A 25481-nucleotide genomic window follows, 5' to 3' on the forward strand; every position below is an offset into this window, starting at 1 on the left:
CATGCTTGGATATCAGCGTGTACGGCACGCTGGCGGGCAATTCGGCTTGGATGCTCCCACCTGGGACTGCCTTTTGTCGTGACAAAATGCAACGTCACCATAACCAACTGTTCGGTTCGATTCCTCACAATGTGTGAAGCCCATTTCTGGTGTTCCCCGCCGTGATGTTGCTGGAATATTTCTAAAAGCGGCGAACAACCATACTCACTCACTCACTCACTCACTCACTCACTCACTCACTCTCACTCACTCGGGTGATATGAAATGTGTTGTTTGCTGGCGGACGTCACTTCGATTGAATATTGCTGAGGTCCTCCAGTCCCCTTTCCAACCTGCAGAGACTGCCACGTTGATCAAGCGCACCTCCCACACCGGATCAATGTAACTCTTCACGTTTCTGAGTGAGCCGTAGATCAGCACATCTCCAATAATCCGGCCTAATGCACACTAAATTGAATAATCGACTGTGGCATTCCCATGGGAATGGTGTTCGTGTTGGCTTCTTGTGGATCAAGGCCGACTGCTTGGTAACTTCAGTTGTCTCCTGCGGGACTCGGGCAAATGAATACGAACATGGATCGAGTTTCCAGGTTCATGACTTGGTGGATTATTGGTTCCATTGCTCATTATATCTACCACTGGTTCATCTGGTAACATTCGATACATTCACTGCCGACAGTGGGCCTTGTTACTGAACAAGGCAGAGCGTGGTAGGATTGCGTCATCCGGCACAGGAAAAAGTGAATGTTGCTCATAGCCGCGGTAGACAATCTTCAATACCCCAGAATTATGTTCTCATTTATGAAGACGGACATATTATTAATGTTATTACAACACTGAGATTCCGCGTGATGATTCATGGACATCTGGTGATATATATCCTGAATTATTTATAAAAGAAAACGGCACAATACAACCGATGTGAAAATTTTAATATGAAAACTTCAATGAGTCATGATATCGTGGAATTTGAGCTGCTTCCTTTATAAATTCAGTGTCAGTTTCTAATGGGGTGAAACCACTTTATGTGAACATGTTTATATTCTCAAAACGGAAGTGAAAGCTTCAATTCGTGGAATGATACACAGAAGACAGTGATACACTGTTCTTACATTAGGACAAGTCTTCTATCAGCGGAAACTCCGTATCTGTGCACGTACTCCCTACTACACGGCTAAATATGTAAAATACAAAACCTACAGTCTTGTTACACTGGAAAGGCACAATATTTATCTTGTACTAGGCAAAAACGCCATCCTCCTACACATTGACTATACATGCAACATACAAAATGAACAAAATATTTCACTGCAGTCCAACGCCTACACACCGGCAACATCTCGCAGAGACTAATACCCAGCTTTAGCTGACGATGTAAGCAAAGGGATATGGATGGACTTGTTTTAGTCTTCAACTGCTGGGGGCAATCACCAACGTCTCCTGAAACAAAAACAAAACAACGCATGCATGTTGAGTACTTTCATTTACAGTGTGATTTCTGTGACTGCTGTTGTGATCCGTCCGATCCGATTTATTTGCGAGTGTGATCGTTTACGCCATACTCGGTGATATTCCAGGTATTTGAACAGGTGTAAATACCCTAGTGGTTGATGTGATGAGCAACGCATTTAAGGATGCTATTTGAAAATACCGAGCAAGTTTGATGTTACATTGTAGAATGAGAAGCAGGCTTTCTACAAGTTGACAGTATTTTGCATTAGTGTATTATTGAAACATGTCTGTGTAAATCAAAGGGTGGCTTTGATGTCACCTCTCCAGTTAAGCTCTAACCAATGAAGATTTAATAATGGAAGATTCAACAGTTCCCATCTGTAAATCTGCAAAATAAGTGAATGTCTACTGGGAATGACAGGGTTGTGTTTTAAGCCAGCTTTTTTCATTCTACAATTGAGGCACTCATTAGCACTCTGATCTAACGCAGAAAAAAATGAATGTTTGGGGAAATAATGGTTAGCTTTATCCAACTTAACATCTGAAACATAGTAAGTGATAGCTACTTACTTAAAACAAATGTGTAATGTACTCCATTCAATACACATTTGACATGTAATATAAACAAATGATAACATAGTAACTGGCTTACATTCAACAATGTGACTGAACACAGTGAGTGAACAACGAGCCAGACCGAATTGCTAGTACCCTGACGTCATAGTTTGACCATCGAGTCCATTACGTCACCTTGCCATAATTACGTCATAAGTACGTCATTATTTGCTTCTACCGGACGACATTAACATAGCGCGAGGCAGAACATACCCTTGCTGTCCACTCTTAGTTAGTCTCCATCGCCGTGTGATCCGGATAGTCGTCACTGTCGTCCTGCAGAACAAGTCAGTCAGCTGGGTTTCAATTATACTATACCAGCAATATTGGCATCAGTTTTACACAGAATCATTCAGAGTTTTAAGTGATCTTTACACCGGTTTCAGACGATATGCTGGTAGTTCTTTGACATTACAACCTTGTTTGACCTTGACCTTGACGTCTTGGCGTAGGGTTTAACGCGTTTATTGAGCAAGTGACCATCAATTGCTTGATAATGTAAAACAGTTGTTAGAAACTACACCGAAACACCGTTCTCATTGTAATAAAGACATTTTTTCATCCACATATTGATGGTATCCGTATTTACTGCTCTTTCGCAGCCTTCAACCTTCGTACTGTTGTTGGTTTTTAACGTATTTCGAGTAGTATATAGTCAGGTATGGGCCAATGAACCCTGATGCTGATTGTATTTACATTTCGAAATAATGAGCCAGGTTTTAGTCCGAGCATCCCATCCCTATAACAGTCATCACCTAGTCCAGTACTTCAGAGAGTCTGCAGCAGTATCACCACTGGTTCTTTGTAAATACAATGTACAACATCACGCACCTGTTTCTCTTCATCAGTATTCTCCCCGTCACCTGAGCCTTCCCCTTCCACATCCTCTCCTGCATTTGTGTCAGACCTCCTGGAGGGTGCTGTATGAAGACAAGAAACAAACAGGTTCATGTCCAGTAGACCAGGGTCAGTCTATCTCTGCTGGCTTGTTCCACAGAATGATAAGTCTGAATAGTGTGATGAGCGACAAGGAGTTCCAGAAATGAGGATTACTTACATCAGATTATTTTGCAGGTAATGGGACAAGGAAGATACCGTCTTGAAAGAACTAATACTTTGGTTAAATCAGATTAGTTCTATTGCTATGAGTTATATTACTATGTTAAGTACATTAATAAGCTTCTCAGACAATCATGTATAAGTGAATCAATCATGACATATTATTTGACGTGTTTTTGTTGACTATTTCTGGTCTGTCCCAGCTAGTCCAGCTGTTTGGCGGAACTCCCGACCAGAAAATCCAATGACTGATGATCTGAGCAACGATCAGCGCCTTCAGGGCTGGCATTCAGGCAGGGTTGGCTACCCGAGCTGAGTATGACTAGCACATGTTGCTGGGACCAGTTAAACTTGTGGTCTTACGTGGTAGTTTACAGGGCGGCAAGTCGTCACACGTCTTCACTGCTATGCCTTCACCTGGAACAGCAACGGTTAAACACGTGCAGGGGGGCGTGGCATTACACCAACGGACAAAAATAACTCTTTCATGTGAAGTTGAATTAAAATGGCATATTTCTGAAATAATATAATGCATCTTTCAATTCATTTATCAGAGGTATCACCGACAACGATTCTCATCTTTCAGGGGCTTGTTCATGCATGCACACAGTTAGAAGTGAGTGACTAGTATGGTTTTACACCTCTTTAAACAATATTCCAGCAAAGTCATTTCGGGTGACACGAGAAATGGGCTCGATTGGGGAATCGAACCCCAATCAGCACGTCAAGCGAACGCATTATCCACCAGGCTAGCCCACACTATTAGGATGTTCACCTGGTTATGAGAAAATAACACGCACACACGTGAACAGCACAATTTTGTAGCAATCCGGCGACTATTAAACACATTTGTAACCGTCAGTGCTGCTTGCCAATGCCGGAGAATCGATGTGCATGTGCGGTTGGTATGCTGCAAACGTCGCCAAACAATGCCAGGCATTTTAATGGTCATCGAAACAAAAAGGCACCCCCTTGAAGACGTTATCTACAGCAGGGCAACACCAATGACATGCCATGGTACGGTTGCCCATGTGTCATGCCCACGTGTCATGCCCACGTGTCATGCCCACAAGCCATCCGTACCCAGATCATGCACATCCGGGACTGATTCTAAGTTGCCACATGAAATGATGGTTGAGGTAGCACGGCTTTGGCGTCCGAAACTTCCTCCAATTCCCCGATGTGTACATAAGTTTCAGTCTGTTCAAAGACATGGGTTCGAATCCCAGACCAGTACCATCGTGGTGTGACCATACGAGTCTGAGACCTGCATCCGTGCGGGATACAGTTTAAGAGAGTAAAGAAAAATAATCAAATTTATATTGAACTCTGACTATAATGTATGTTTCAGCCAGTAGCTGCCAAACTGAAAGTGTCAAGCTGAGATTTAACTAAAATATTGTTCCCAACTGCGTTAACTCCAAACATAACACACACTACTTACAGTTTATTTGACAAGGGTACAAACTACAGCGATGCAAGCTGACAATAAATTGTTGAACAAATAAGACGGTTTCCCCTTGAAGTAAATTAATTTTCAAAATTATAATATACGGCCTTTTTCGTCAGTTTGGAAATCTTTTGTAGCGATTTACATATTTCAACCAACGTTCGATAAAAACAAACATCAAAGCGAATGCACAATTCTAAATTCGGAGAAAAAGTCTTTGTAAATGCTTGAACAACGGTCCCAGTCGTACTACGTGTTTTTCGAGTCTGTGGCGCATGATGAACTGGGTGAGAGTGAAAGGGACTGCGAACATGGCCACGTCTCCGGAGAACCGGCTAGACGACGACATTAATTACCGTCCAGGACGCAGCCGCTCTCGCACTGTGATTAATCCTGTTCTCCAACGGGGATTCCAACTTTTTTCAATCTGTCAAGCCTAAAACTTTCGTACTGAATCTTTTCCCTAGACTCCAGATGACCATTTAAGTTAAATAAGGCGAAAAGTCTTTCTCTAAACCCATATATTCTCTGTAAGTTGCGATTTTTTCCGGATTCACAGAATATACATCTACGCATGTATGAAATACATTAATGAGATCAATTTTCAACAGCCAGCGTGGCACCGATGCTCCAAAACGATTCTCTCTTGTATAGAAGGCAGTATTGAGCTATAAATTCTTGATCCCTTCTAAAATACCCATTACATTATCCGTCTCTGCGGTAGATGTAGCGAACGTGGGGTGATGTTAAGTTCAAATATTAACGATGGGATTTATTGCGCTGGTACGGCTATTCTCTGACACACAGTTCTCCTATGCCGGGACTTGAACACTGCTACTGGGGCGAAGAGCGAACGCTTCTACCACTTGGCTTCATGTTCAAGGAATTCTCCGCCCGCTGATGTGAAAGTGGAATAGCGTCACTCTGCAGTCAGGTATTACAGACAGCAGGGTGGCAGGATTCATCCAGTGGTCGACATCATGAACACAGATGTTGGAATACGACAATCACCACTCAATACGTCTAGTCCGGCTGTAGACTTACCCTTGCTAAGGACTCCCTACAAGGTTTGAAGCAAAGGAAGGAACTGTATCACAACATCTGTCTCGGTCTTATTCCTTGATCAGTTCAATGATACTAATGGACTATAGCTAAAGGAGACATAAAACACAAGTAACTCACTCACCCATGACACAAGCACCACTGACACGCCATAATCGTGTCAAGAAACACCCACCCATGGTGGTCCGGGATAGAACTGGCCTTCAGGAACGCATGCTTGTCTGGAGGCAACTAAAGAGATAGCATGGTCAGGATCGCTGACTTCGTTGACACATGTAATGTCATATCCCAAATGCATAGGTCGATGCTCATGATGTTGATCACTGAACTGCCAGGGTTAAAAAGACATACAGGACACAACGAAACATAGCAAAGACCGAAGTCAGAATATATTCCAGCAATGCAACGGCTGTCTTTAAATATTCGAGTCTGGATAAGTCTGTTCGTTGTGTAGCCCCGCACTTAGCAATATTCCAGTGATACGTCGGCAGTCTGTACATAATGGCGTCTGTAATAGACAATCCATTCACAGATATCGTAAACATCGACCGGGTACTATGACTTCCATCATCAAATCACTACTCGATTTTTTCAGTCACCTCCTACAACAAGCACGATTTGCCGAAGATCAAATCTATCCGTGTTCTGGATGAGATAAACGGATAACCGACAACAATACACCCCCCTGGTGTCCTTACCGTCACATACGTCACCCCCGCTCCTTGGAGCAGGGCACTTGCACTCCCTCTGTCTGACCCTGAGTGCGGCCTCCTGCTTACACGTTGCCGTGCATTTGGACCACGAGCTCCACTCGCACCAGGATCCATTCCCTAGAATCATCCAAGACAATCAACTAAAACAACCACTCATCGCACATTTCAACAACAACAACAGCAGCAGCAACAGCAGCAACAGCAGCAGCAGAAACAGCTAAGACCATGCGGCACAGGTCCAGAATGGCCTTCTTATGGCCCAAATCTGCCGAAATCTCTTACTACTTACCAGCACTGCTATATATTTATTACCCATATAGAAAAGAGAACGCAGGAAAGTATTTCCCTTAGTAAGCCCCCAGGAGGTTATACATTGTGTTGAACGTTGATTAGCCGCTTCGGGGAATACACCATGTCATTAGTTTAAAGCAGTATGACGGAACTACTTCAATCATCTTTTCAATTCATTCAAGGCTCGAGAATTAAGTAATTACGTGATTAATATAACTCGGGAAAGATAATCTGTCATTCACCGTCACTTGTTAGGTACTGCCTAAATAGCATATGCTACTCGAGTGAATGAATCTGTGAACAAGATGCCAGATACGGACATGTACCTGCAATCAGTGGAGTTAATGGCATGAGCAAAGTCCCTCACCGTCAAGTCTGTCACCCGAACATAAGCACCTCTAGAGGTGCCACTATTGAGATCATATCCCAATAATAGGGCATACGGAGTCATGAATAACGTCTTGTTAATCGTATGGAGAGTAGGTTATTACCCTTTAAAGTGATCGAACAAATCTGCTTCTGCAGACTTGAGGGGAGTTACGCCAAAACTGAATGTGCCTGTACTTGCACAATCTAGACAGTTTAGTTTAACATCCGACTGAAGTCTAACTCGTTTGCACTACACTCAGAATATTCCAACACCGAAATGTAAAATTGGAACCTATACTACACAAATGAACTTAAGGAACACCCGAATATGTATTTACTGAAATGACATGGAAGATTCGGCTGTTCTTAACTTCTTTTGAGTAGTTAATAAGAAAATTACATTTTAGAAAATGCCTATAGAACTAAAACAAAACCCATTTTCTATCTGAATCAAATATTTATTCCTGTTCCAGAACCAGACATTGAAATTGGTTTTCATATGACGTGAATCAGCTCATCTGTTTTTCAGGATAAGGAAATGGGCCAAATGAAATTGCTCGTGGCGTATTATATTTCAAAGATGGCCTAAGCTATAGCTGCCTAGCGTCACGGCATTAGTAAAGGATGAGATTTTGATACACCCCATTATCACACATGAAACGAATTCAGTGTCGCCAATTTCAGTAATAGGTTCTTCTTCAAAGTTAAAATGGCTCTGAATGCATTTTAAGATTGTTTGGGGTCCGGTATAATTCATCCAACAAAAACCCATTCTTCTTCAACAACAGCTAGTGTCAATATTCCTGAACGTCTTAAACTGAGTTGAAGAAGCCCCTGGCGAGTACATGTTGGCTGTTATACAACTAATAGACGGATCGATCTCCAGCTGTAATCATATATTGCGTCCGTTCTTATAAGACTATTTGTTGCTATCCCACCACCTGGGTTAGGGGCTGAACCTTGCATGACGATCGTCTGTGTTCTGACAGTCGGATGCTAACAAGCTAACAGTGAAGACGGATAACGAGCTAACGAGCTAACGAGACGGCTCTTTATCCATAAGTTTACCCCCAAATACTCTTATTCTTGTTCATCCCATCTTCCCGTGACAAGGGAGGTAAGTCACACAAAGGTCGAACATAACTCTGTAAAAGCCATGGTGATGCTAGGATAGTGTCAATGTCCAGCATAGTTCAGCAAGAATGGATTGACGACTTGCTTGTCTCGGGAAGATGGTATCCAAATTACAGATTGTGTCAGTGACTTTCTAATGCACATTAGTCAGATCAGGATGTCCCAACCCTATTAGACCAACGAGGTGAGGTGTAATCTCCGGTTAAACGTTGGTTCAAGATGGTTGTATTGTCACGAGTGTTCACGTAAAGTGATTGATTGAACATTCCCCTTTAACGTCAGTTTTATAGTGTTTGCTCACAGAATTACCACGATCAGACGATTCTTTGTTTGCCTCAGTGCCTGGGTAATAACAAGTACCATCTTATAACGCCTTCAGGTATCCGGTCACTCCGGAGTCGAACCCCAGACATTCCACTCTCCAGGCAGACGCTCTGTATTGAGAGACCTACACGTATCAGGTATGACGCCATATTGAAGTTTGGTACCCAAGATCAACTACAAGAGTTATATCATAGTTACCTACCTTGAACTTTAGGTTCAAGTTGGCCAACCAATCGAATAGTTGGAAAATAGTATTTAGACTCCGGCAGCATGTATTTTATGTATGTGATAGAGAATAACCTAACCTTGACCTCTCGTCATTTTGGACACATGTGAATGTATGAACTTCAGTTTAAGATGGTGATTACTAGATCACACCTCTGTGACATACAACCGAGTGGGCGTGGTATGTGACGGGATGGTGTACTAACGTGGGCAGCCTTGCTCGTTGAAGCATTCGATCCGTTCATACTGGTCTCCGTCACACGGTTTGCCACCGTGGACAGGTGTCGGCTGATTGCAGCTCCGGGAGCGAACCTGGAATCCTTTCTCGCACCTCTCAGCTCGACAGAAGCCGAAGTTTGTCCACTCAGACCATCCACCGTCAACTGAAAATAGATAAGGAAAAGCTTCTGATTACTTCAGGAGATCATGTGTCCATACGACTTCAATTATTGTGATCACCTCAATAAATCAAATGCATTACATCAGCAGGTCGTGTCATAACGTCAGCAGTTTGTGTGATAACGTCAGCATTACATGTGATAAAGTCAGCAGTTCGTGTGATGACGACAGTAGTTTAATAGGAAATGTTTAAACATCGTGCTCTTTACTAGAAACTCATGACTTCACAGTAACATTTACAAAGTGCTAATAAAGGAATATGCCTATGGGAGTAAACTTTTTAAATACCCACTGGACAATTCTTTGATGTAATGGCCGGATTAAACCGAGAGGGCCAGTTTTCCGGGTGAATCTCAGACCGCTTGGACATTCGTATCACACGGAAAAGGGAATATATTGATATTTGTAAATTAATCAAAACGCTCACCATTTGTTTGCCTCATTGCCGCGACCCGAAATCAGTTAGTGACTCATGAGTTTAGTGATCAACAGCAAAATTTATTTATAAATTGAACCCCAAACAATTTCCAAATTCTCACAGCGAAGTTTACCCGAAGATTTTTCTTCATGTTAAAACCCCGCGTCTAGAGACGATACAAAACGTTGTCTTTAATCTCCGACAGGGGATTCAATACTGCTTCTAAGACAACTGAACGACGCACAAATTTAACTCAGTGAAAGAGAAGAGAGTGTATTGATCTAAAACTTTGGCGAACTCGTGATGAACATGTACGGTTTTAGTCTGAGAGCCACGGGGTATGTAATCTAAATAGATGGGCCTCTTTGATAAAACTCCCTCCCTTTCCACGGTTAAAGTAGGTAAAATCGACCAGTATCTAAAGCGACAATTACATGATGTCTGTCTTCAGTAGGTTCGCGAAGAGGATGCACAGACGATGACGTCGCGGGTGACAAATAGGCTGTCACGGAGGATGACGTCCAAGGGACGTCGGCGACAATACATTAATTACTTGCGAAGCCATGTTTTAAAACGGTTGTGTTTAGACGAATCTATAATGTTACTCCTGTCTATACCTAGAGATGTGAATGTATAGTGATTTTGAAAAAAACCCAAAATGCCAAGATAGGTACGTGCACTTATCGTAATAGAACAGAGACAGTTAATTTGGGGTAGACAGTCCTGAATAACGGACTACTATCGGACGGAACGAAAACAATGTACCTGTCACGGACGTATTACACTGGCTGGCCATGTTCCTGTGAGTGAGTAAGTGAGTGAAGTTACTTTTGCGCCCAGCTCAGCAATATTTCATCTATATGGCGGATCTGGACCCGACAATCAAGGGATCAACATCATGAACATCAATCTACGCTTTTGGGATACAAGAACATGTGTCAACAAGGTTAGCGACCCTGATCATCCGATCCCTTTAGTCGCCTCCTACAACAAGCATGTGTTACTGAAGACCAATTCTAACCCGGATTTTCATTGGTGATGTGAATCAGTAGATATGGCTCCACGTTCTCAAGCATGGTGGCGATTTTTACAAAACATAGTTACAATTTTTCAAACAACAACAACAAACACCAGCCATTTCTAACCGACTGCAATGTGAAACAATACGGTTCATAACTGAACTAACTGGGTTTCCCTTTTTACCTGGGCACGGCCTCCCTCCATAGCACATGAGGGTTTCCTTCATCTTCCCCACACAATCCTTTCCCCCGTACAGTGGACGCGGGCTGTCACATGACCTGGTCCGCTGCCGTGTCCCTTGTCCACAAGTCACGGCGCACTTGGACCAGGAGCCCCACAAGGACCACCCTCCGTCCTCTGAAACAGACGTGAAATCACCTGTGTGAGTAACCGGCTCAACCGGAAGCATTCGTAAAACATCTCCGACAACACCAGCACTACCAATATCATCATCATCAACAGCAATACATCATCATCATCATCATCAACAACAACAACAAAAACAAAAACAAAAACAAACGGTATCAAAAGTGATTGAGTAGAATCTTTTACAGCTTTACCGATGTACTGTATAGCACTACAGTGGGCATGGGACACTGGTTTCCCGAATTTGGTGCGATGAATCAATGCCTTAACAAAGCTGCCGAAACAAATATAATCCATTTCATGCTGCAAGGCTGTTCCGTGAGTGGCCGGATGTTCCGATATTTTCAGCAATGATTTCAGGGAGACGAATTCGGGACTCTCTTTTAATTCACACAACCTTAGGTCCCTTTCACAACTGAGGTAAACTGATGTACACTGGGATATCGCACCAGCGTAGTCGACTGACTTACTTATGTCCTCCACAACGATAGCGAACGCGATCGTTTACCACTTGAATCATAAATACATGTGCCAGAACACGTACTTAACGGGATCAGGTTCGGGTGGTCAGGCTCGCTGACTCAGTTGACACAGGACATCGTATTCAAACTACGCAGATCCATGACCATCACTGGATTGTCTGATTCAGACTCAACTATATACAGACCGCCGGCATATAGATGGAGTATTGCTGAGTGCGAAGTTGAACAACCCACAAACAAACACAACGCATAGGAAAACTGAGGATTAGGAACACTATTCCACACCCCTCATTTACAGATAGAGTCAAGTATTATCCGTGTAAAAATGGTAAACAAAGGCAGACATTTAATCAGGTAATCTGATTCATACCATCCTGATCTCTGTTTCACTGATGAAAACACAAACATGGCTTTCAGGAACTGATATAATAGTATTACGCTAAGTTTGCATTCGCCTGGGGGTATCGGGCAGATATTCCAAACCAAATAACCACGCTTAGCAATTTTCCATGTTCTATTTTCCTTGCCCAAAATTCCTACATTCCTCTATTGCTATTTAAGTCCTCTAATCAAATTAGTTTTGAAGCTAGATTCGTTAATATCACTGGACATCGAATTCGTGTTTACTTTGAAACCTGCGGAGGTGTTGGTGAAATCAGGCCAGTGACAGTAGTAGCTATGCCTGTGTTGTTTTTGATTGTTTGGAGCAGAGAGGTAGCCTAGTAGTTAAAGCGTTCGCTCGTCACACCGACGATCTGGCTTTGATTCCTTTTATGGGTACAATGCGTTAAGCCCATTTCTAAAAGTGGCGAACAACTCAGTCACTCTGATTCTTTGACGATGTTCTCAGCTGTATTTTGGACAGCTATATGGAAGGCGTTTGTAAGTAATCGAATCTGAATCAGACAACCTAGTGACTGATATCGTGAACAACAAACCTAAGGGTAGGATGGCACATGGTCAGTCAAGAGAACGAGTGAGACCTTCCGTATTACTAAATCACCTCGGATTCCTGTGTACCAATTCCGGCCCGAAATGTTCATGAGGAGTTGCAGAGGAAGTGTTGTGTCGGTGACAGTATGGTGAGTGAGTGAGTTTAGTTTTACGCCGCACTCAGCAATTTTCCAGCTATGTGGCGGCGGTCTGTAAATAATCGAGTCTTGACCAGACAATCCAGTGATCAACAACATGAGCATCGATCTGCGCAATTGGGAACCGATGACATGTGTCAACCAAGTCAGTGAACCTGACCACCCGATCCCGTTAGTCGCCTCTTACGAGAAGCTGAGTCGCCTTTTATGGCAAGCATGGGTTGCTGAAGACCTATTCTTCCCCGGGACCTTAACGGGTCTCGGTGACAGTATAAGAGACTGTATAGGACACAGTAAGACTGAAGCACAGACAACGTTGACAATGGAGTTTCCTTAGTTCTTCTTAGAAGACTCAGGTATTCACTCTGTCTAATCCCAACCAAGCTCGTCCTAAGCTGGGAAATGTAAGGCTTCGCACTACATCTGCACAGACGGTGCTTCAGTCTTCGGAATTTAACATATCACGATGATACTCACGTGGGCATCTGACATTTTGGCACTTTTTGTTGCTGTTGGCTGGGCCCACGCAGTTTTTCCCCCCGTGACTGGGAGCAGGGGAGTTGCAGGCGCGCGTCTTCCGCTTGACCCCCTGTCCGCATGTGGTGCTGCACAGCGAGAACTCTGACCAAGCACCCCAGTTACCATCAACTGCAACGTTAACGTCCACATTTCACATCAACGACTCGCCACATCGTCGTCATTACATAATAATGTTCAACATCGTCTAAAATGAACGTCACTTAAAGTCAGAGGCCATCGTCCATAACGAAGTCTCTGGTCAACGTACTAACGACATCTTACATCAATGTTGATAACGACACAGTAAGCCAATGACGTATTCTCGTGTACTGGCACCCTACTCATCCATCGTCTGCCATCCGCCTGGTCTTTACGAAGGGTTCAATCGTACAATCGTCCGACAGGTATATCATGGCATATATCATATCATACTGTACCTTTCAAATGACTAACCCTCCGTCCCTTAAAGCAAGAATAGACTTACCCGGACATGGTTGTTCATTGCATGTTTGATTGTTCTCCGCTTGCCCAGGACAGACGAGTCCACCATACGCAGGAGGGGGGTAGTTACATTTTCTCTGACGGATCCGGAAACCACGGTCACAGGATAGTGAGCAAGGTTGCCATGGAAACCAGGGTCCCCAATTACCATCGACTGAAAACAACAATAAACAACAACATTGGCACACAAATTGGCGGAAACAGAAAAATGTCAAGCTGTTTCATGTAATCAAGTCGCTTCCTTTACACCCGAGTAAAATACACAAACAATACGGTTTTGAAGAAATGCGTGGCTTTCCCCTTTAGTGTTTAGCGGAAAAGAAACAACAGTGTCGCGATACCGGAAGTACACGGTGACCAGTCACGGACAGTGAATACAGATGGACATGTGCCGGGCTGTGTAGGTTGAACGTAGGTCGGACAGAGCGTGGTGGTTGGGAAGGATTGTGCTGGTTAAAATCGTATGAAATATTTTTGATGGCCAGAAAGTGACAGCTGGTTTTTGCGCCAAACTTGCTGAAGATCACACACATTTACGAATGAGCAAATATATATTGCTCACCACGGCATCAATAATGTTTCCGTTTTTCGCCTTGAAAACCAGTAGCCAAGAATTCTAGGATGTGCCCATGAAGAGCCATGCCAGAGATCCTGATAAATATCCGTTATAAATCACAAAGTAAATGACTATTACGGCTGAAAGCTACTTGTTGCATAAAAATGTATTTCTTTCAGTACAGTCAAAATCTAATAGCTATGGCCTCAATCATAATATTTACACAAGTAAAATCAATCGCTTGTTACACTGGGACACTTGGGAATGGTATTCACATCGTTGTAATAACCCGAGAGAGTGACAGAGAAGTGGGTGTTGGGGTGGTAAAGGTTTCACGCCGAGAAATGGACTCACACACTTTATATCAATGCACAGAATCAAACCCGGATCTTTCAAGTGTCAGGTGAACGCTAAACCTGCATAGCTAACCAAGGGCCGTGGGCTGAAACGGGAAGCGTTCTTGACATTTCTGTGCCAAGAGGACGCGATCATTGGTAAACATGTTACTTGGTGCTACATCTCTGCAAACATACATCATCAGAAGCAATTTCCCCTCAGTTCCTAACATAATTCCCATTTTGAACTCCAAACATAGCCGGCACGTATAAAGAAGTATAGCACGTCCGCCTAACAGTGCCCTCTCAAATTGGACAGAAACTCATTAAAGGAGCTTTTATGCCATCAGAAGCTGTGATGCAAGATCTGGAGCCTGCGTTACGCTAGTCATCGAAACTATCGATCCTGGAGCCAAAAAAGCTTCATCGACCCAGTTCACTCGAATATCGATCCTATCGCGTGAACTGTTTCTGAAACGCGCCAAAAATAAGCTGCATCAGACGACATCCGGTTGAAATGTTTGCGTCTCCGTTAAGACTGATGACGATGATTTATTTTGACAGTTGAACTTCCCTTCCTTATTTATGTTAGATGTTGATTCTTTATGTTAAAGGGGGTCGCAATTTCAAGTCTTCCTTCAGTGAATAAAGAATGACGGAGGTCGCTTTCGCCTGGAATAGATTTCAAAACATAAAGTGCTAATGAATACCCATATTTCCTCTCGCGTCGAAGCTTTAAAATCTACTGGAGAAAGTATACATGTTTACCTTAAGATATTTAGGAGTTATTCTGGAATTTATACTCCTTTTATTGAGATTGGTTTTGCATGAAAACGCCAGTTAAGTTTTTACAAATAACGCAGCACAAAATTCATGAGTAACTTTTCCTTCTAATCGATTACTCTTGTTACAAAAGTATACATTCTTTTTACAGAATTTTTCATGGAACAAAATGTTAACTTTCTGGAAAAGTCAGACAGTAATCAAAAGGAATTGAAGCAACTCTAGACGCGCGTACACATTTAATGACAATAACCTTAAGGGCGTCTGTCGTCACGGACGAACATATATCAGCAGAATATGAAATGACTGATACTAGGTTTTCGCCTGAAGACTACCAAGCCCAAAAACATTTACTTGAAGCTGTTGTTTGTATAAAGCATTAGGTAGATCAACCATGCTATGCATACCAATCTCTGCAGCCAGTTCTCAACATGTAAGGCCCTTCATCGATCTCCCAGTCTCAGAGCTGACTAACTGGGAGTCTGAAGCCTAGCTAACGACGATCGAGACTAGATTCTGGGAACTGTTTCTAAATCCACCCACTATGCCAACTCTCCCGAGCAGAGCAAACAGTCTAGTAGCTTCCAGCTTTCATCCTAGGCCCCAGATCTGGTCGCATATCAAATTTACTTAGTTTCGGGTCAATCCGGGTCTCTGCAGCTTCAAAGAGTTTCAAATGTCGAAACATGAGTTTCAATTTCTTGACTGGGCATTGATTATTTCAATGCATTACCAAGTGCCGCCATGGTTTAAAAACTCAAAGCAGGACCCCAAGCACAGGCTGTCAGTAGCTGAAACAGATTTTCAACTCAGATGTAGGCGCAGTTATTATTTTCCCAAAAACAAATTAACGTACTTTTTTCTTTTGAAATTGTCGCTCGCTAAATATTAGAAACATGGCTAGGCCAGTAAATTTGCCAAACTTTGTTGTGCAGAGTTGCGACCCTTAGTCGTGCCATGATCCGCTGATCGTGGTTTCTGACTACAGCTTCTCCCTGTTCTATACGTCACTACCTCCATGCTTCTAAAGGCCGAGCCATAGGTGGACCTTTGGGATAGGCAACTTAAGACCGCTGATTCTGGGTCTGAATCCCAAATTCCTGCTGATTATGATCCGTGTCAACAACATATCGCTGCAGATGAGAATCAACAAAGAGGTGACCGAACTTGCTTTCTTTCATATTAAATTATCAGGACGCAACTTGACGAATCCAACTATGTCCCTAAGGCCATCCAGATATCTATAGTCGCGGGGTGCGGAGCTCGGTTCACTCCGTCTATAGGTTTGTTTCCAGGTTTGTAAGCACCATGTTCGTGGGTTTCCCAAAAGTTGAATAGTCTCAAACCTGCATTGCTTCGGGCTCTCCTCCCACATCAAACAGACACGCCGCCATAGAATCCTGTTAGCCCCAACTCTCCCGCCGCTCTGCACAAGCAGACTGAAGTCTAGACAAGTACGACATAGTCAAGCCGCGAGGCTACAGTGCGATAACGTGGACGCCATGTTGTCTCAAGAGTACCTAACTCCAAGAACAATTACAGTTTGTCTCGGGGCAAGACGCGAGTCTTGAGTAGTCAAGACAGAATTGACATCTATCCCTCCCAAGACAGATCTGGTCCTCGGTTGCGACCCCAATAAAACCTACAGTCAGAGTCAGCATACCCCTTCCTGCACAAGACTGTCTCCTCCGTGTCCTTTGGCCCCAACTACAATATGGCTGTGTCTTTGGTCATTTTATCTTGCTGACTCTCCAAAAATATTCCTTGAATATCCGTAGTTAATCAGCTTCCATCGATCTACCATCACTTTCGTGTCATTGGGGATTCGGCAGGAATCGCTTGGGGTTGATTCTTGATCAATTGATAAATATAGACCGTAACTTTTTAGTGTGGTTAAGCTTCAATTCTTGTTTCTCTTTTTATTCACTGGAGGGCGGGCAAGACTCCTAAATAATTCCGCTACTAATGAATACTGGATCTACCAGATTATTCCAGTACTGACAGAACGGAAGCTGAAGCGTGAATTTCAATTTCCTTAAAATATAAAGAAAAACCAGTAACGGTTCGATGATGAAGGTGCGGCGCGGTGCAGAGAAGCGGCGGTTCGTGTAAACCAAGATGAAGTCCTTTGTACTGGGCGTGAGATTAATCAAGCCGTCGCTGGATTGAGTTTACTGCTTACAGGAATTAGTTACGGCAACAGTGGATGAATGACTACCAGCATTTTGATTCTGGTACCATCATCCAATGATATTTGAACATATTCCATTTCCATCTGGTTTCCATCATGGTGGCCGTGACTAAATGAAGTTGGCAAATAGGGCCCCTGTTCCTGACCTATGATCAGAACCACATTCAACAAAACGACTTAACGAAACGGTCACAAGACGACCATAGCTGAGTATTTTCAACATCGGTATACGATAATCCTTGTTAAGGTCGCCTTCTTGATCGGCCTCTTGGCCACTAGAGTGATCGGAGCTACAACGTTTAACACAAGCTTGTTAACAATCTTTAAGAGGGATTTGTGACTAGTTTGTTTGTTTGTTTGTTTGTTTATTTGTCTGTTAGTTTGTTTAAGGCCACACTAAGCAATATTCCAGCTATATTCTGTAAATAAATATCTGGACCAGGCGATCCAGTGATGAACATACTTCTGTGCAATGAGTCCATGAATGTTTCCATGCACCTTATACTAATAACGGTGTCATAGAGCTAGCCACACTGAGATACCACACCACTATCTGTTAACGATAAAAAATCCCTACGTGGCTACCCCACGCAGATATTCGAAGCCGACTGATTCTTCCTTACCTTAGCTCCTCAGTGCCAGCCTAATCAGAAACAAGCTTGGCCCGACCGAGAATCAAACCACGACTTTCCGTCCTCATGTTGATGTTCTACCCATGAAACCACCGGCGGCCCTCAGACACCGGTCATATGATTCCAAGGAAGGACACATTTGTTGTCTCTTGATCCACAAATGAATCCTTGTGCCACAGATGATGGATGACATTACTGAGTATATGATGTCGATCTCTAGGCACTAAGATAGCTCTATGAGACCACCCCCATTAGCCAGGCGTGACGAAACGAGCTGTCCAGATAAAAATGACTGAATGAGGGTGGTTTTACCCTGCTTTTAGCACTATTCCTGCATTATCAAGATGGGGGATACGAGAAATGGGCTTCACAAATTGTACCCGTGTGGGGAATCGAACCTAGGGCTTTCCAGTGACGAGCGAACACTAACCACCGTCCCTGCCCAGATAAACACAAAGGAACGGTTACACATCGGTTTGCATGAAGCCAGGTGTTTGAAAGAGACACAGAAGCTGTGATGCCGAGCTCCTATAGACTCGGGTCATAGGCTCACCTGGACAGTAGAAGTTGACCATGCATGGTTGGGACTGGACGTTCTCGTAGTCGTTCCTGTCGCAGTCATCACAGACCTTGAACCTTGACCTCCAACCTGCTCCGCACGTGACGCTGCACGGACTCCATGGACCCCAGCGAATCTTCTCCCTCTCTGGGTCTGAGTAGGAATCTGAGGAATACATGATAATACTGTTTAATAAGCGCAAGAGATGAGAGGACAGTACTGTAGGAGCCAAGTTACTGAGGACATTACTGTAGGAGTCAGGAGAAAGAGGACATTACTGTGGGAGCCAGAGAGAGAGGACATTACTGTAGGAGCCAGGAGAGAGAGGACATAACAGTAGGGGCCAGGAGAGAGAGGACATTACGGCGGGAGCCATGGGAGAGAGGAAATTACTGTAGGAGCCAGGAGAGAGAGGACATTACTGTAGGAGCCAGGAGAGAGAGGAAATTACTGTAGGAGTCAGGAGGGAGAGGACATTACTGTGGGAGCCAGGAGAGAGAGGACATTACAGTAGGAGCCAGGAGAGAGAGGACATAACAGTAGGAGCCAGGAGAGAGAGGACATTACGGCGGGAGCCATGGGAGAGAACACATTACAGTAGAAGCCAGGAGAGAGGGCATTACTATGGGAGCCAAGAGCCAGAGGAGAGAGGACATTACTGTAGGAGCCAGGAGAGAGGACATTACTGTAGGAGCCAGGAGAGAGAGGGCATTACTTTGGGAGCCAAGAGTCAGAGGAGAGAGGACATTACTGTAGGAGCCAGGAGAGAGGACATTACTGTAGGAGCCAGGAGAGAGAGGGTATTACTATGGGAGCGAAGAGCCAGAAGAGAGAGGACATTACTGTAGGAGTCAGAGAGAGAGGACATTACCGTGGGAGCCATGAGAGAGATGAAATTACCGTAGGAGCCAGGAGAGAGAGGGCCTTACTGTAGGAGCCATGAGAGAGGACATTACAGTTGGAGCCAGGAGAGAGGGGGCATTTCTATGGGAGTCAAGAGCCAGATGAGAGAGGACATTACAGTAGGAGCCAAAGGAGAGAGGGCATTACTATGGGAGCCAAGAGCCAGAGGAGAGAGGAGGTTAGCATACGAGTTAGGAGGTCCGTCCCAGACAGGTAGTTTCAGGAACAATATACTGCCGAATGCATTAAGCAGCCGTCACTCTTTCACATGGCCAATTGAAAATGCTGAAGATTTGTCAAAGCTGAGCTAACACAGCAAGAGCTTCACATTCCTGTTTAGTTCCGACAGTTCAACGATATATCACCGCATGGAATACATAAAATGACATTCCAATTTATACATGCAGTTCTCGTGACATCCAGAATATGTAATAAAGCTGCTGAACGTAGGGGACAATCACGCACTGTTTTCCCGTTAACATCGCGGCCTTTTCTAGTGGAGAGGGAAATCTCAACTCAAACTGAATTACCTATAATATGTCCCTCGCTGCTTCAACTGCCTGCTTGGTAGGCGAACAATTCCACCTCAGGCTAACAGATACTCTGCCTGTTCAAGACATTAATAAATCCTTACCCCTTGTCATGCTGAAATAAATTCCAACTAAATGACGTGACTCTCGGGGGGTTGCCTTCAACTGGGGATGGAAGGATGGGAAGCGAGGCTCTACCGAGGTCTCGAATAAAGCCTTTGGACGCTGATAAACAGCTAAGTGGACTGATTTAAACATGCCAGGATATTATTCGGAGGAGGAAGCACGTCTGTGAATTCTAGAAATGCCTAAGTGATTGAGTGAATCAGTGGAATAAATGAGTGGCTCGATCTACCCTTAGAAGAGCCAACACTTGTGCCACTGTGCCATGTCCCTGTCCCGCTTATGTGAGTGAGGTAGTGAGTTGAGTTCAACGCTGCTTTCTTCAGTAGTCGGTATGTCAGTGAGTGAATTCAGTTGTACGCCGTACTCAGCAGTATTCCAGCTATATGGCCGCGGTCTGTAAGTACTGGAGTCTGGACCAGACAATCCAGTGATCAACAGCATGAGCATCGATCTGAGAAATCGGGATACGATGACGTGTGACAACTAAGTCAGCGAGACTGACCGCCTGATCCCATTAGCCGCCTCTTGGGAGCATGGGCTAGCTTGACAAGCATGGGCTAGCATGTCAAGCATAGGCTAGCATGTCAAGCATGGGGTACTCACTTCTAACCTGGATCTTCAGTACAAGACATGAAAGATGAAATCATTGTGAAGACCTGGCCGGTTACTAATAGATGTCACTGACATGTGTAGACAGAATTCGTTATTTCGGATCAATCCCGATCTTCAGTAGAACAGATGGGGTACAAGTGGGCATAGCTGCTAAGAATGGGACTTCACGTGTTATTTTTTTACACCTGTAATTAAAATATTTCATGTTATAGTTCTAAACATCTACTTGTCTTATATTCGTAGACTTTGATGTGCGTGGCCTGACCCAGTGGATAGTCCTGGGTTTGTATCTCCGAATGAATACCACAAGCTAATAACAGATCCACAGCGGCGTAAAGCAAGCTTCATTTATGTCAACTTACACGATACATCAGTTCTCTTGGACGGTTCATACCACGACTCTTTGGGTTTGACGACGACTACCGGCTCAGCTGTCTGCGTCTCCACTGTAGGGTTCACCTTCTTCTCTTTCTTGGGATGTTTTTCCTTTCGTAATTTCTGCAGCTTCTTCTTTTGGCGCTTGCTCTCCCTGTGTGGTTTTCCAGCACACGGAGTACATTTGAACCGGTTCTTTCCCACTTTTTGCTGAAAAACACGTGTCCTTTAATTTACATGATCTCATTTGAAATTCCATTTGTACTGAAAATAAAATCACACGAATTTGAAACGACCGATTCCCGTTGCCATGAAATGTTCCGCCTCACTAGAGACACATTGACGTCCGTCACGAAGTAAATTAAGGAACAATCAATCCTAGAGAAATACTTGGGCGTCATAAAATCCTCGTTTGCAAGGAATAGGCAATAAGTGGAAACATTTCAGTCGATTTATTTGGGTGTTCTCCGTGCTTGCAATACTAAATAGCTTTTTACTACATATCAGACAAATTACCATCAAGACTAGTATCTAGTATCTAATATCTAGTATCTAGTTTACTCCTTGGAGTAGGGATGAATCGTGACTTGCATCAGGGTCATGGTCCTGGCCTTGAACGGAAGCCGAAAACGACCTACATCGATACAGTTTAATGACACCAGGGATCAAACCGGGGTGGATTCGAGACCAAGACCCGCCGAAAATGACAAGGGAGTTAGTGAATGAGTACGCCACCTTTATCAATATTCTAGCAATATCACACCAGAAATGGTGTTGCACCACTCTGGGGAATCGAACCAAAGGATCTTCGGAGCGATGAATGGACATTTAACCACTAGGCCACCCCACTGCACCTTAGACTAGACACATCGACTAGACACACAGCCCTTGACAGTGATTTGCGGCACTTTAGACGAGACTGGGCTGCAGCAGAAGCTGATACTACGTCATCGACAATACATCGCTTATCCCCCGAGATGCATGATGATGTTGCAGCCAAGGGAGCAACTTCCTGTACCTTTCTGAGGGCATATCCACCCCACTTCTGGCAACAGGACGCTGAAGTATCGAACGACCCTTTCCGGACCAGACCTGCACACTTCCCGTTGGCCTTGACTTTCCGGAAACATGTGATCTTTCCTGCAACATATCACAAAGCAAATGACCTTGACGTAACATCCGAGTGACCACGAAATGCGACGAGAGACGGCGGTGTTGAAGCCACCGTTCCTATCTGAACCACACGGCTAGACACTAATTAGATTACTAGTGGCCTCAGGGGAGAATTTATACCATTGCTGTCTATACGTGCCCATTATTTAACGGATCAAGAACATTGCTGAACACTTAAATACAGGCACAGATCCATCTGTCATCATTGGCTGGTATCCTAAAGGAGGTAAAGGCTCATACCTCCCCACTTTAAAAGAAATCTGGAAGTGTATTTCACTAACACTGAGATAAAGGAAGACTTGCGGCCGAGTCATTAACTAAGACATGATGGCGGTCCAGCCACAGCGCCCTCTATGATACAGTCAGTAGACAGTTGGTACCATACATATGGGATTATTCTGACACAACCTCGGTATTGTATTAGATAATATCTAGTCCATATTTGGACGGCTGAGACGATTTAGTCATCTGGGCCGGTAGCCGAGAGTTGACGAGAGTTGACGAGAGACAGCATGATGGCCATTCACCATATAAACGAATCTGGTTTTACGCCGTTTCAAGCAAAAGTCCAGCAATATCAAGAATTAGATGTAGTGTACACATGTTGGGGTTCAACCCCGGGTCTTAGGCGTGATGAGGGAAGGCTGTGACCACTAGTGCGTGCCCATCATCCTCGTTTGTGAAGTTACTAAACCAGAATAGATATGACATAACTGTATAAACAATACAATCAAAACATGCTTCGCACAAATGTAGCATGAATAACTTTCTCTGCTCCCCTATTAATAAAGTTAACTCGACCTACCGTTTGACCTCTCGGGCAATGGATATGCAGAGTAGCTCAGGTCAAGCTGAACAAAGTATTTTACACAGTATTAACAGTTGAGGGAGGTAAGTGTTTATGTCCATTTTCCAATCCCCTGACGAAGTGGCAGCCGCTTCCACCATCCATCGATGATTTTGAAGCTTTTCTTATTGATTTAGCAAAACTTCAAGTTATCCTACAAGAAGGCTTACGTTATCAAACAATTTAACATCACAGGGTTTTTCTTGGTTTACCCTTTTCAAATACCATAGTGGGTAGTTATAATACTTAAAAGAAAGGGATTCTGACTCTGAAGTAATTAGGTCACATGTTACGTTAGGTTCGTGAACATTTGGGAACCGCTTGATGGCTTCCTTTAACGCCAAGCGATCGCACACGCTACCTTCATATCATAACCCTTCACAAAAAATGAGGCAAAGATGTATGCTGAACATATTGCAAGCATATCGATCATGAAACAAGTTCTTCTTACAGTTCAGCACAAGTTAATCAAGCAAAATTCTTATCTAAATGCATCAACGCCGACGGCAAGACGACCACATCGTTGTTCATGGTGCGTCATCAAATGGCAACGGCTGCAACAGCACGTAGCTATAGCGAGGCAATCCCTCATTTTAACAGATGCCGTATCATGGTACTCCAAAATGCATGATAAATAGTGTCAAATATGTGCTACATGATTGAAATATTTTTTGCCATTACTTCTTTAATAACTTGAGTTAAAAAACGTGTTTGCATCTTCTTGTATGGTGGATGAATAGTTGGAACGCGACCGGGTATCCCTAATTTTCTATTTCTTTTATATTTAAAGGGGTGAGGAAGGGTGGGTGGAGGGGCAGGGTTTGGGGTGGAGAAGATATTGCTCTTGATTTATTAGCTCCAGTTTATAGAATGGGCGAGTGTAGTTTTGTTGTAGGTATATTCCAGCACTATTCATAGGTGACTACTGACTTACGACCTTCACGGCGCGGGTGGAGTAACTATGATTAAATCCGCACCGAGAGGCTGAGAGTCGTTACACCTCAATGGAAAAATACCCTTGACTTCCCCTCCAAATTCAACATATAAGTCTGCAGACAACGAAACCTCGAGAGAATCATGGATATGATTGGTTCTCAGACCCCAACGTTAACCGTTGACAGACAGATCTGATGTTGCTCTGATGTTGTTCTGATGTTGTTCTGATGTTGCTCTGATGTTTTGTTTTGATGTTGTTCTGATGTTGTTCTGATGTTTTGTTCTGATGTTGTTCTGATGTTGCTCTGATGTTTTGTTCTGATGTTGTTTTGATGTTCTGATGTTTTGTTCTGATGTTGTTCTGATGTTGTTCTGATGTTTTGTTCTGATGTTGTTCTGATGTTGTTCTGATGTTTTGTTCTGATGTTGTTCTGATGTTGTTCTGATGTTGTTCTGATGTTTTGTTCTGATGTTGTTCTGATGTTGCTCTGATGTTTTGTTCTGATGTTGTTCTGATGTTGTTCTGATGTTGTTCTGATGTTTTGTTCTGATGTTGTTCTTACTGAGTGTGGCGTAAACAACCATGCATGTAGGTCCGGGTGTCTGTGACGTGAAAAACAACGCTAGTCGAGATGTCTATGTGACACCTTCATCACATAGAGAACTTAGTTTTCAAACCTCGTGGTTTTAACAGACTATGTGTACCGGATGAACATATTTTGACAATGGGCTTGGTCTGAACAAGTTGAAATGAACGACAAGCCAACGGTAATTTCATACATGGTGGACATGACGCTATAATTGGGGGAGGAATACTATAACTGGGCGAAACCACTTCCGTGTTGTGCAGGGAAGCCCCACTGAGACAGTATTAGTGGGACGACCTTCAAACATAAATTGTTTGTAAGACGAGTCTAACGACAAGCAAGAACAACATTACAACAGAACATCCATTCAATATATATCATGATACTATTAAATTGCCTTTTTTCAGGTTCAACACAAAGTGTGCATATCTCCAATTTACAACAATACTGCTGGGTAAATGAGTGAAGAATATATCCATGTTGTTGAACACTGATACCACATGGCCATACAGCGGCCCTTAATAATCCGAATGTAGAGTAAGTGAATGTTATCACCTTGCTCAACAAATCAATCCATATAGATATGACGGGAAACGACCAACAATGGAATCCGGGGATGAGACAGTTATTTGATGTTATGAGCAGTCACTGATCCCATCTACTCTGTCTTCAGATCATGTGTTGTTACGGACCCATCCAAAACCAGAAAACATACACAGGAGTTGTGGTGGCAGCAAGAACATAGAACAAGGTATAACATGTCAAGCAAGACTGGGCTCCTAACTTTGGGGTCAAGCTGGGATTGAAACCACCCCAGCAAATGTTTAGTCCCAGCTTGGTTCTACA

At 43.6% G+C, this 25481-nt stretch overlaps 1 protein-coding gene across 1 annotated transcript in view; it reads right to left on the reverse strand.

Moving 5' to 3' along the window:
- Window positions 1–915: 915 nt before the first annotated feature.
- The window catches only part of LOC137297409 (properdin-like), a 30984-nt gene continuing 6418 nt past the window's right edge, over window positions 916–25481 (reverse strand). Inside the window, exons 2-13 of the mRNA XM_067829415.1 lie at window positions 22111–22232; window positions 21080–21302; window positions 18541–18711; window positions 13474–13644; window positions 12948–13118; window positions 10715–10888; window positions 8901–9077; window positions 6337–6468; window positions 3490–3543; window positions 2899–2987; window positions 2281–2343; window positions 916–1440 (exon numbers count right to left, since the gene is read on the reverse strand). Of these exons, the coding sequence (XP_067685516.1) occupies window positions 2296–2343; window positions 2899–2987; window positions 3490–3543; window positions 6337–6468; window positions 8901–9077; window positions 10715–10888; window positions 12948–13118; window positions 13474–13644; window positions 18541–18711; window positions 21080–21302; window positions 22111–22232 (1532 nt within the window). The 3' untranslated portion in view covers window positions 916–1440; window positions 2281–2295. The remainder of the gene's footprint in view (window positions 1441–2280; window positions 2344–2898; window positions 2988–3489; window positions 3544–6336; window positions 6469–8900; window positions 9078–10714; window positions 10889–12947; window positions 13119–13473; window positions 13645–18540; window positions 18712–21079; window positions 21303–22110; window positions 22233–25481) is intronic.

This window comes from Haliotis asinina, chromosome 9, assembly GCF_037392515.1.
Source record: "Haliotis asinina isolate JCU_RB_2024 chromosome 9, JCU_Hal_asi_v2, whole genome shotgun sequence".
Lineage (NCBI taxonomy): Eukaryota > Metazoa > Mollusca > Gastropoda > Lepetellida > Haliotidae > Haliotis > Haliotis asinina.